This window comes from Leptopilina heterotoma, unplaced genomic scaffold (genome assembly GCF_015476425.1).
Source record: "Leptopilina heterotoma isolate Lh14 unplaced genomic scaffold, ASM1547642v1 Lhet_152, whole genome shotgun sequence".
Lineage (NCBI taxonomy): Eukaryota > Metazoa > Arthropoda > Insecta > Hymenoptera > Figitidae > Leptopilina > Leptopilina heterotoma.
The window spans coordinates 159,259-172,547 of record NW_025110868.1 but is presented as its reverse complement, the minus strand read 5'-3'; the positions used below and the strand labels follow the sequence as shown (position 1 = coordinate 172,547).

At 21.4% G+C, this 13,289-nt stretch overlaps 1 protein-coding gene across 4 annotated transcripts in view; it reads left to right on the top strand.

Annotated features, from left to right (window-relative positions):
* LOC122498536 overlaps window positions 1-13,289 on the top strand; it is a 90,527-nt gene that overhangs the window by 36,786 nt on the left and 40,452 nt on the right. For 2 of the 4 annotated variants that reach the window (XM_043606307.1, XM_043606310.1), the window contains 2 exons: window positions 245-481; window positions 1,421-1,572. In XM_043606307.1, coding sequence (XP_043462242.1) covers window positions 245-481; window positions 1,421-1,572 — 389 coding nt within the window. The remainder of the gene's footprint in view (window positions 1-244; window positions 482-1,420; window positions 1,573-13,289) is intronic. The other 2 variants (XM_043606308.1, XM_043606309.1) reach the window with 2 other exon arrangements.

Below are 13,289 nucleotides of genomic sequence, written 5' to 3'. Positions count from 1 at the left end.
AGTCACGAAAGGTTGAAGAATAATCCATATTAAGTGATATTTTCAAGTGAATTCTGTAAAATATTTTAATTGGCCATCAACTGCGGCGCGGACTTCTCTTTTATAAAATGATAAATAGTGGATAATGCATTTCGGCAGAAGTGGAAAATGAAATTTGAAATTTAATCAGAAATTTAATCACTTTGAAAATAATGTAATGTAGGTATAGGAGAGTGAAAGAAGTGAAAGAACTCTTTCATCTAAGTTGCAGTTTCTAAAACGTCTGATTATCCTTGTCTTTCACTTGGCGTCGTTGTCTCTGGCCGTGTATTTACGACCGGCGGAAATTGATGCTCAGCTTCTCAAGTGGCCGGAGGAAATAACGGACGTGGGACGTACCATTGCCGAATGTATTACAGTTGTTGGCGTTTTGGGCTATATTCTGGTTCAGTTGGGTGGCGAAATAGTCAACGTTGGACTTCCTTCTTTCCTCAAACAGCTAGTATACAATCCACCTACGCTTCAGACGTTTTTAAATCGCTTCTATTCTCCTCTTCCCTTTATACTTTATTCATTCTTCTTTTCTCTTCTTTTCATTTCTTTTCTTTTCTTTTTTTAAAACACAAACTTTTTCTACTTCCGACAATATAAATTGACGAAGAGGAATTATTTTTATAAAACCACTACCGAAGTACCGACGAATATAAAGAATTATATTTATAAAATCATTTTCTGTAAATGTCATATACACCCACAGAAATATTCCATTTAAATGAACTTTAAAATATTTGTAAATTTTACTCTTCTTGAAAATTCTTAATAAGTTTATTAAAATTCGTCAGAAAAAATCCAATTATTTAAAAATTTGTTGGTTTAATTCCTTATGAAAATTTAATTTTAAGAAACATTGAAATATTTAATAAATTATTTCTTGATTTATTTAATAAATTGATTTAAAAATGAATTTCAGTTTTTTGGATAATAATTGAATACTAATTACTAAATAAAATAATTGTTATAAAATTGAATTGTAAACAAATAAATTTGAAAATTCAGAAAGAAACTTTTTCGAAGATTATTAAAAATAATTGTCTTAAAGCAGAACCTTAGAGAATTTGTTAATTCTATCTTCTGCTAGTCTAGAAACAGACGTCTGACCAAAATCTGTTTACTCTACTTAAAATCTCTTTTCATCTAAAACTTATCTTTGAACAGTCACAGTCACTTTGATTCAACTCTTATTTATTTTATCATTTTTATTCTGCACTTGGTAAATGTTGATTTTTAGACATCAGTTAATATTTTGAGTTAATTAATTTTCAGTTAGTTAATATTTTGAAATTTTGCTTCTTGAAATAATAAAGAGAAAATATTTCTCATTCTTTTTAATAATAAATATTTTTTCTTTTTTTTTCAATAATTGCTTTTCTTTGTTTTCCAGAGTAATGAGCCGGCAAAATTTATTTTTCTTATCAGCAACTTGTTGATATTGGCCTGCATTCCTTGTCGTTTGTCCGAGAATCGTCTTGCCGAAGATGCTATACTGATAGTAGCAGTTCCAGGCTCTTGGTTTCTATTGATGTTCTTTGCAGGGTAAGTTTTATTCTCGTTAAATGTGAAAATCCGGCTTTGCACTCAATAATTAATTTTAAAAAATAGCAAAATGTAGCTTTAATTTCAATTTAATTTCAAATTAATTTCAATTCTAAATTTTTATGAAATTCAATTATTTTCTAAACTTTCAGTTAGAATTCTTCAAAAATTCGATTATATCTGAAAAATACTTTTTGAATAAGTAAAAAAATAAAATTTTTTGAATTCAATTCTACAAACTGAAAATTTAAATAAATATTTCAAAATCTAAAATTTTAAACTGAAAGTAATTTTTAAATCAATTCTTCTTAGAAAGTTGTACAAGAATTCAATTATTAAAATTTCATCAAGATTATTAGATTTTCTTTCGAATTGAAATCCTATGAAGAATTTTATTATTTATGAAAAAAATTGAATTTCTAAAAAGAATTGTAGTTAGAAAAACAATTGAATTTTTGAAAATATTTTTTTCACTAAAAATGTTAAAAATAATTAAATTTGTTTCCAGAAATTTAATAAAAATTGTATTAAAAATATAATTGAATTCCTGTGAAGAATTCTATTATTTATGAAAATAATTGAATTCTTAGGAAAAATTCTTATTGTATACAGTTTAGAAAACAATTAAATAGTTTGAAGAATTTTATGAAAATTTAAAAGAAATAACTAAATTGATTCGAATAATTTTAAAAAATTGTATTAAAAATAATTGAATTCTTGAGATGAATTTTGTTATTTATCAAAATAATTGAATTCTTACGAAAAATTTTTATAATAGCTTTAAAAATAATTAAAAATTAAATAATTCAAAAAATTTTATTAAAATCTAAAACAATAAATCAATTATTTCAAATAATTTAATAAAAATTGTATTAAAAAGAATTGAATTCTAGAGATGAATTTTGTTATTTATGAAAATAATTGAATTGTTGCAACGCATTTCATAAAAAAAATTTTAAAGAATAATTGGATTCTTGTAAAATTTTTTATTGGGAAAATAATTGAATTCTTAGGAAAAATTCTTATATATATACAGTTTAGAAAACAATTAAATAATTCAAAGAATTTTATGAAAATTTAAAAGAAATAATTAAACTGTTTCAAATAATTTTAAAAAATTGTATTAAAAATAATTGAATTCTTGCAAAGTAATTTATTAAAATTTTTGGAAATAATTGAAATTCTTTAAATCATTATATGGAAATTTAAAAGAATAATTGAATTCTTGTAAGATTTTTTATTGCGAAAATAATTGAATTCTTGTGAAGATTTTTACTAAAATTTTTGAAAATAATTAAATTTTTCGAGAAATTTCTTTAAAATTGTATTAAAAATAAGTAAAATCCTATAAAGAATTTTATTATCTTTGAAAATAATTGAATTCTTAAAACAAATTTTATTGAATTTTTTTTAGAATAATTGAATTCTTGTGAAAATTTTTAATTGTAAAAATAATTGAATTCTTGCAACGAATTTTATTGAATTTTTTTAAAATAATTGAATTGTAGTGAAAAATTTAATTATTTGTAAAAATAATTGAATTTATGTGAAGGATTTATTAAAATTTTTGTAAATAACTTAAATTCTTTGAATTATTTTATGAAAAATTAAAAGAATAATTGAATTCTTGTAAAAAAATTTTATTTTGAAAATAATTCAATTCTTGCGAAGAATGTTACTAAAATTTTTGATAATAATTCAATTTTTCGATATATTTCTTTAAAAATTGTCTTAAAATTAATTAAAATCCTCCGAAGAATTTTATTATCTTTGAAAATAATTGAATTCTTGCAACGAATTTTATTGAATTTTTAAAAATAATTCAATTGCAGTGAAAAAGTTTAATTGTGAAAATAATTGAATTCTTGAGAAGGAATTTATGAAAATTTTTTGGAAATATTTGAATTTCTTTGAATCATTTTATTTAAAGTTAAAATAATAATAATTCAATTATTTCGAATATTTTGATTAAAATTTTATTTAAAAATAATTGAATTCTTGCGATAAATTTGATTATTTATGAAAATAATTTAATTCTTATAAACAAGTGTTATAAATAATTTAAGAAAATAATTAATTTCTTTTAAAGTGTATTTTATTATAAAATATTTTGAAATAATTGATTTCTTTCGTAAAATTTTCTTGAAAATTGTAATTCAATTCATTCAATTCCTGTAAAAATGTTAATATTCCTTGTAATTGTATTTTTGCATTGAATTTTATTAATTTTGTTTTTAAATAATTGAATTTTTTGGGAGAAATTTTATTAAAATAGTAGATATTGAAAATATTTGAATTTCATCGAAGAATTTCATTATTTATGAAAATAATGCAATTCTCGCGAAAGATTTTCCAGAAATTTTTGAAAATAATTGAATCGTTTCGAAGAATTAAGAATTTAAAATTAAGAATTTTATTAAAATTTTCTGAATATTATCAAAAAATTTTATTAAAACTTTCTGAACTTTTTTTTTGAAGAATTTTATTAAAATTTTTAAGGTTAATTTTTTTAATTTAAATATTAGTAGATTTAAACTTAAAGTAGTGTAAATTTAAAAAAAATGATCTTTTTCACAAATGATTGTCCTTTGTTCAAAATTATTTAATCATTATATCTGATAATTTGTAAACTTGAATAAAAAAATGAGAATATATATTTTCTTTTTTGATAATAAATAAAAAATTAAATATTTCACCGACTGTATGAAAAAATTATAGAATATTTTTTTTCTTGTCGACTATATATACGTGCGTGACAATTAGCTGTTATATCGATTTTGGCTAGTGAGGTGCTAAAACGTGACAAAACCCAGGTCAAATGTAAGTAGGTCGTCTTTGAGACGAATTTCGACTAAGTCAATAGCGTTCTTGTATTGCTTAAGGCTCTTCATCACCGCTTCCCAAATATCTGATTCAAAGAGAGAAAGAGAGAGAAACTTTTACTTAAATCATAAAAAAAAAAAATTAGTTCAAGGTAGGTCAAGAACTTTGTCAAGACCCTCCAATAACTTCTAATCAAATAAAGAATCTCTCCTTGTGTAAGTCAATCACAAAAAAAAATACCGAATGAAAAGCCCTTCAATAAATAAGAATCATAAAATGGAAATAATAATCTAAAAAAACAAGAATTTTTCTTCATTCATTACTTATATTTTGACAGTTTTACAATAAAAAGAATAGATATTTTATTACTGAAAATACTTTACAATTTGACGCTTTATAAATTTTGCATTTCCAAAGTCAGATTTATTGGAGAAACGAAGACAACATTATATTAAAATTTTACTCTTAATTTTTTATTCAATTACGTCCCGAGAACTCCATAAAACTGAAATAATAATAAGTCGGGGTTGCCACAGGTCAGGGAAATAAGGGAATTCAGGGAAAAGTCAGGGAAAGTAAAATTGGTCAGGGAAGTCAGGGAAAAGTCAGGGATTTTTATTTAAGTAAATGGAAAAAATTGAATTTTGAAGAAGTTACAAATGATTGCAGAAATTCAATTACTTTCAAAAAGTTATAAAATTCTTCGCAAAAATTCAATTATATTCAAAAATTTTCTTAAATTCTCGTCAAAATTTCAATTATCTTTAAAAATATATAAAATTCTTCTCCGAATTTCAATTATTTTCAAAAATTTTAATAAAATTCTTTGCAAAATTTCAATTATTTTCAAAAAATTTTTCTCAATTCAATGATTTTCAATATCTACAGTTTTAAAAAAAATTTTCAAAACAATTCAATTATTTTAAAAAAAAATTTTGATAAAATTCTAAGCAAACTTTGCAATAATTCAATTATTTTCATAAATATAATAAAATCTTTTACAAAAATTCAATTATTTTCATATATAATAAAACTCATCGCAGGATTTCAATTATTTTTAATACAAATTTTTTATCGAATTCCTCGAAAAATTTAATTATTCTTGAAAATTTTATTAAAATTTCTCGAAAAAATTCAAAGTTGATAAAATTCTTTATGATAATTTAGTTTCGAAAAACATTCATTTATTTAATAAATTATTTATTATTCTATTTAAATAATTGAATTCTTGTAGAATTTTCCAATAAAAATTGATTTAAAAATGAATATTAGTTAAAATTTTAGATAATAATTGAATACTAAAAGCATTATAGTATGAATTTTTAAAAATACATAATTGAATTGTTTCTAAGAATTTTAACAAAAATTTTAAAAATCGTTACATTTTTCGAAGAATTTACTTAAAATTGTATTAAAAATAATTGAAATCCTGTGAAGAATTTTATTAATTTATGAAAGTAATTGAATTCTTGCAATGAATTTTTTCAAATTTTTTTTTAAATAATTGAAATAATGTAAAGAATCTTATTATTTATGAAAATAATTGAATTCCTGCATCGAATTTTATTACATTTTTTAAATAATTGAAATCCTTAGAAAAATTTTATAATTTATGAAAATAATGGAATTCTTACAACGAATTTTATCAATTTTTTTTTAAATAATTGAATTCATGTGAAAAATTTTATTACTTGTAAAAAATAATTGAATTTATGCAACGAATTTTATTACATTTTATTTAAATAATTATATTCTTTTGAAAACTTGTATTAAAAATGTAAATTTTGAAATTTTTTAAATTTCAGCGAAGAATTTCATTATTTGTAAAATGTAGGTAATTTAATTCTTGCAAAAAATTTTTGAAGATAATTTTTTTTCGAGAAATTCATTTAAAATTGTATTAAAAATAAGTGAAACCATGTGAAGAATTTTATTATTTATGAAAATAATTTAATTCTTGCAACGAATTTTATTATAATTTTTGTAAAATAATTTAATTTTTTTTTTGAAAAATTTTATGGAAATTAAAATTTTTATAAGTTGTTTAATTTTAAAAATGTTTGAATTTGAATGTTTTGAAGAATTTTTAATTCCTATGGAAAAATAATAATTAAATACTTATTTAAAAATGTTTAGTTATTGATATGTTTGCGAATAATTTTACAATTTAAGAAATTCGTAAGTAAATGTAATAGGATGTTTTTTTGAGTATCTAATAATTATTTTTAGAGTGAATCAGAATATTCTTTATGGTCAGGGAAAAAGTGAAAATTTTTTCTGGAAATCAGGGAAAAGTCAGGGAAAAATAAAATTAAATATTTGTGGCAACCCTGTAAGTGAATCACTTTTTCGGATATAAGATGTCCATCAAAAACGCAATTTAAATTATTGATTTTTTTTTAATTATAAAAGAGTTTTTGGGTGATAAAATGGTGGTTTTATTTCTCCACTTGAGAACGCCAAGGTCGCCACCAGATGGCGGGAAAATTCCAAGAAATAAATAAATTCCAAGAAGTGAACTGCCATCTGGCGGTGACCTTGGCGTTCGCAGGTGGAGAGTAGCGACTCCATATTGAATCTCAAGATTTTCGTCAATATTCCTAATTCTACAAACCCTATTCGTTGAATTTAATATTTATATAAGTTTCTAATTCGATTTATCGTGTTCATTTATTTTTTGATAAATTAGAATTTTTCTGCTCAACTTTTGCACAAATATATATAAAAATGTGTCCAAGTCTTTTGTGGAAACATTTCTGGACTTTGATATCTCACTGTAACGACACTTTGATGAACTTCTTACTTCTGGATGGTGTCAGAATGTCGTTACGAGAATCATAACTTCGCACAATGTTCTAGAAAGTCCAGTGCGCTGAGAAGCAGTGCTTTTTGAAGCATGTGACATATGTGTGAAACGTGAATGTAATGTTTAACTACCTTTTCAGTTCATTCACATGTAATCACACGTTCCTAATGAAAATACTCGCAGTCTTTTATTATACGTCATGTCCACTGTATTCTTCATCAAAAATCACAATTCTTTTTTTCATTTTTAAATGTTTCACGCAGTTTTCAACAAAGTATCCGTTACGATCAAATTCATAACTCTTTATATTCACATGTATGGAACATTTTTTGATTTTTTATGATTATATAGAATCATTTAGATCTAAATTTTTGTACATATCAAATTGATACACTTTAGTATCAATTTGAGACTTTCAAGCTCACTTTCAAGCGAGCTTTCAAGCGAGCTTTCAAGAAAACTGTGTCGTAGGAATATTTTATATAAAGAAAAATGGATTATGCGATGTATAATCTAATTATTATTATTATTATTATTAAAAAGGGAATAAGGAAATATTTGATGAGAATAAAAAAAGTATATATCGGAAAATTTGAAAATGAAAATTGTCCGCCTTGCATTATAGCTGTACAAGATTATTGCGATATAATAAAAGATTATTGGGGAAATTTATTAAAAAAAGATTTGATATAAGAAACTATTTTATAAAAGATGCGGTGTAGTGTAGGCTTGCAGTAGAGAATGGAGGGGAACTATTTTCTTGGACGGCTCGAGAAATATGTCGACATTGCCTTTATTGGCAGAGAAACGTAATGTAAGTAGGAAAGTACTTTGCCGAAAAGAGAAAATGGGAAAAAAGTGGTTAGAGGATTTTTATCCTACCATAAAACCCCCTTTTCACTGCTCGATCAGACGCAGACCCAGGGCTTTTTTATTTACTCTATACATATGTATATAAACGCGCAAGGAACCTCGAGATGAGAGAAGGAGTCGCATATAGGAAGAATTATTTCAACAGAAGGTATCGATATTCGCTGACCCAGTAACTTAAAGCGGCCCCTCATAATCTTTGGCCAAATTTACACCTTTGCATATCGTCTTATTCAATATTTAAAAATTATAATTTCAAATTCTTCCATATCGAGCTAAAAGCATCATATTTTATTATATTTGCTTGAATCAACAAAAAAAAAAATTTTTTTTATTGATCCGTTCAAAAAGTTTCGATACTATCTCTACTCTCGTATAGGCAAAACATGTTATTCGAATGAATTATTCAAATAAGAAAAAATTTATAGTAATATACCAATTTCGCTTATCTCTGAATCTGAATTTGTTAAAAGTAACTAATTGTTAGTAAAATTTTTCACCAAAAAGTCAATTATTTTCAAAAATTTTAATAAAATTCTTTACAAAGTTTCAAAAAAAAAAAAATTTCGAGTCGAAGACTTAAGAGTAATCCACTTCTTTATGTTTTATAATAATTAAAGATGATCGACTGACAAAATAATTATTTTATTATTATAAGAATATTGTTACTGTAATTTCTTCAAAATTATTTGCATCATTTCAATTCAATTAACATTTTCTAGAATTTTTAACAAAAGTTCTACTTTAAATCAATAACATCAATTATTATTCAATTAAACTTTTTCAAAAAAAATTAATTTTTCACAAAAAAAAATAAATAATATTGAATGTTTCTTAAAATTTAATTTTTACGAAGAATTGTATTAACAACCTTTGAAAATATTTAATTTCTTTTAAGAAATTTAATTAAAATTTTAACGAAATTTATTATATTAAAGAATTTTATAACAATTTTAGAAAATAATTGAAAACTTTTTGAAGAATTTTATTAAATTTTTTAAAAATAATTGAATTCCAGAGAAGAATTTAAATTATAATTTTTGAAAACAATTGAATTCATGAGAAGAATTTTATTAAAATTTTTGAATTCAATTATTTTTATAAACAACAAAATTTCTTTTAGAAATTCAATTATTTTCATATATAATAAAACTCATCGCAGGATTTCAATTATTTTTAATACAATTTTTTATCGAATTCCTCGAAAAATGTAATTATTCTTAAAAATTTTATTAAAATTCGTCAAAAGAATTCAATTATTTAAAAATTTATTAATAAAATTCTTAAGGAGAATTCAATTATTTACTTTTGCATTAATGTTTAAACGCAATTCTTCGAAAGAATCTAATTATTTTGATAAATATCAAAATTCTTTCCAAATAATCAATTATTTTTAGTAATTTTAATAAAATTTTTCACAGAAATCAAAATTATTTTTAAATTCTTATCAGGATTTCAATTATCTTTATAAATTGCAAAATTCTTTTCCAAAATTCAATTATAGATTGAAAAAGTATTCAATTATTAACCCAAAAGTATTCAATTATTTAAAAAGAGATTTGATAAAATTCTACTAGGGCATTTAATTATTTTCATAAATAATAAAAATTTAACATGAAATTCAATTATTTAAAAAAGAATTGGAATAAATCAATTATTTAAAAAACTTTTATAAAACTCTTCGTAAAAATTCAATTATTTTTAGGAATTAAATTATTTTCATAAAGTAATAAAACTCAAAGCAGAATTTCAATTATTTTGAACACAATTTTAATAAAATTCCTCAAAAAATGTTTCAATTCTTAAATATTTTCTTAGAATTCTTCAAAAATTTGTTGATAAAATTCTTTATGAGAATTCAATTCTAAGAAACATTCAATTATTCAATAAATTATTCATTTTTGTAGGTATGTAAATAATTGAATTCTCGTAGAATTTTCTAATAAAAATTGATTTAAAAATGAATTTCAATAAAAATTTTAGATAATAAATAATTGAACATTAAAAGCATTGTCGCATGAATTTTTAGAAGTAATTGAATTTTTAAAAGGTTTTAAAATTTAATTTTTACGAAGAATTCTATTAACAACTTTTGAAAATATTTAATTTCTTTTAAGAGGAATTTAATTAAAATTTTAATGAAATTTATTATATTAAAGAATTTTATAACAATTTTAGAAAATAATTGAAAACTATTTAAAGAATTTTATTAAATTTTTTAAAAATAATTGAATTCCTGAGAAAAATTTAAATAATAATTTTTGCAAACAGTTGAATCCATGAGAAGAATTTTATTAAAATTTTTGAAGATAATTGACTTCTTGAGAAGAATTTTTGAAAAATTTTTGACAATAATTTAATTCTTGAGAAGAATTTTCCCATCTATTTATAAAGATAATTGAATTCTTGACGAGAATTTTAAAAAAATTTTGGAAATAATTTAATTTCTGCAAAGTATTTTATTACTTTTGAAAAGAATTGAATTCTTGTCATGAATTTTGATATTTATCAAAATAATTGAATTTTGGACAAGAATTTTATTAAAATTCCTTAGAATAATTGATTTTATAGGAAGAATTTATGTGATTTTGTTGTTTATTAAGCTAATTGAATCTTTTTGCAAAATTACTTAAAAATTTTTGAAAATAATTGATTTTCTTCGACGAATTAAATGTTATTTATGAAAATATTTGAATTATTTCAACGAATTTTATTGTTTTATTGAATAATTGAATGTTTCTTAAAATTGACTTCTTGCCTGCAGTTTTAATAAAATTTTTAATAATAATTGCATTTTTCAAGAAATTTATTTAAAATTTGTATTAAAAATATTTGAAATTCTGCGATGAAAATGATTGAATTCGTAAATGAAATTTTATTATTTATGAAAATAATTGAATTGTATGAAAAAGTTTTTTCCATAATTAAATCTGTTGATAAATTTTATGAAAATAGTAAATATTGAAAATTATTGATATGCAAAAAACTTTTGAAAGTAATTGAATTTTTGCAAAGATTTTTATAAATTTTTGAAAATAATTGAATTTTTGACTAAAAATTTTGCTATTTGTAAAGATAATTGAATTGTTGACGAGACATTCGTGAAAATTTAAAAAAATAATTGAATTTCTTCGAAGAATTTTATTAAAATTTTTTAAATAATTGATTTCTTTTGGACAATTTTATAAAAATTGTACATATTACAAATTATTAAATTTAGGAAAATTTTTTAAAATTATTGAAATTTTGTCAAAAATTCTATTGAATTTTTTTTTTTGTAAATAATTTAATTTCGGAGAAAAAATTTTATTATTCATGATGAAAATTGAAATTTTGACAAGAATTTTAATTTGGCAAATTGATCAAATTTGACTAATTGAAGCAGTTACAAAAAATGTCAGTTTAATTTAAAAGTTAATTTAATTAATAATTTATTCATTATTTTAACTATTTCCATTAGCGACAGACGTTTTACTATATCAAATCAATTATTAATTCAAACACAGAGAGATTATTTGATGTATTTTAAATACATAATATAATATTTAAATGTAATAATTGGATTTCAAGAGAATATAATTTCGGGACATTAAAAATTAATTATCCATTTCCATTAATAAAAAAAAAGACAATGCTTTTAGACAGTTTAAAGATTATCTGTCGGTTATTATAAATGTCAAGTTTTTAAAATCTCCATGTAAGAAAGATAATTTTACTTTTTTAATATTTTTCTCTTCGAAAATGGAAATTAATGAAGAAACTTAAAAATATCGATATAATTAGTTTATTGCGAGAATAATTATTCTTATAAAACTTCTTTAATTTATGTCGCTGTTGCAAATAATTCTGAAAGTATTATATTTTTGATAATTTTCGAAATTCAATATTATTTCTGTTTACGAAATTTTTGCTTTCCATATACATTTCAAAAGTGCTGCTTTATTTGTTTGTTTGCTATACATATTTTCTTTGATTTTGCTTACCGCAACAAAAAAAATTCATATACAGGTGTGATATGAATGTTATTTCGTATACATATTGTATATTTGAAAGTAGTCGATTGATCGTGTCACAAAAACAGAAACCGTAAAATACGTCTGGAAAAATTCAGAAATACTTTTATTTTTTCGCTATAAATGTTTTTTTTTTTTTTTTTAAGAAAACGAAAAAAAAATTATATTTTTAATAATAAAATAAAAAAATTTATTTTCGACTCAGGGAAATCAGAGAAAAGTCCTGGGATTTTTATTAAAGTTACTATTTAAGTAACATTTTCCAAAAAAATTCAATTATTTAAAAAAATTTTTAATAAATTTCTTCGCAATAATTCAAAATTAAAATCTTTGAAAATCAGAATTGTTCACTATTATTTTTATTTTTTCTATTCATTAAAAATTCAGTAATTTTTGCGGAACCGGACTTAACATACCATTAAAAAATTCTTCTGTAGAATATTAATAATTTTTATAGTTTGAAATCAAAATATGTTATTTCTTTATGTAAATTAGAAATTAAAAAATTAAAAAATTGAACTAGTTAACTTGATAATATAAATAATAAGTAAAAATTAAAAACTAAAGATTTTTGAATAAAGACAATGAAAATCTATGAATATGTAAACTACGGTTCGGAATAACAAAACAGTTGGGAAAGTATTAAAAAAAAATATTTTTACACTAATTCAAATTCATCAATGAAAATTGGAAAAAAAAACCCAAAGAAACTTAGTTTTGTAGATGAAATTTCTAATGGAATAAAATAAAAACACGATTTTTGTTTAAAGAAAGAATTTTTTCGATTGTATTATGAAAAAAAACATACTGAAGAAATTAACGGTAGCTTTTTTCGTTTAGTTTGGTCCAGTTTTTTTTTATAAATTTTATTTTAACAAAAAGTTTTAACACAATAAGGCAAATAAAAAGAATTTCCTAGAAAATATTTCTTTAGAAAAATACAAACGAATGGATAAATAATATAATTAATACATATTATAAACAAACACGTTCCTTTTATGAATCATTAATTGACGTTTAAAATATGCTTTTGAAATTCTATAATGATTATCCATGCGAATTTTATCAAGATTTCACAGTGATTTCCCTCTTTATGTATACACTGTTAAAAATATGTCAAAGCATTCTGCCGTTGAACCAATTTTTCACATATATATTATATAAATTAAAAAAAAAAAAATTACATAAAACCCGCTTGATTTAAC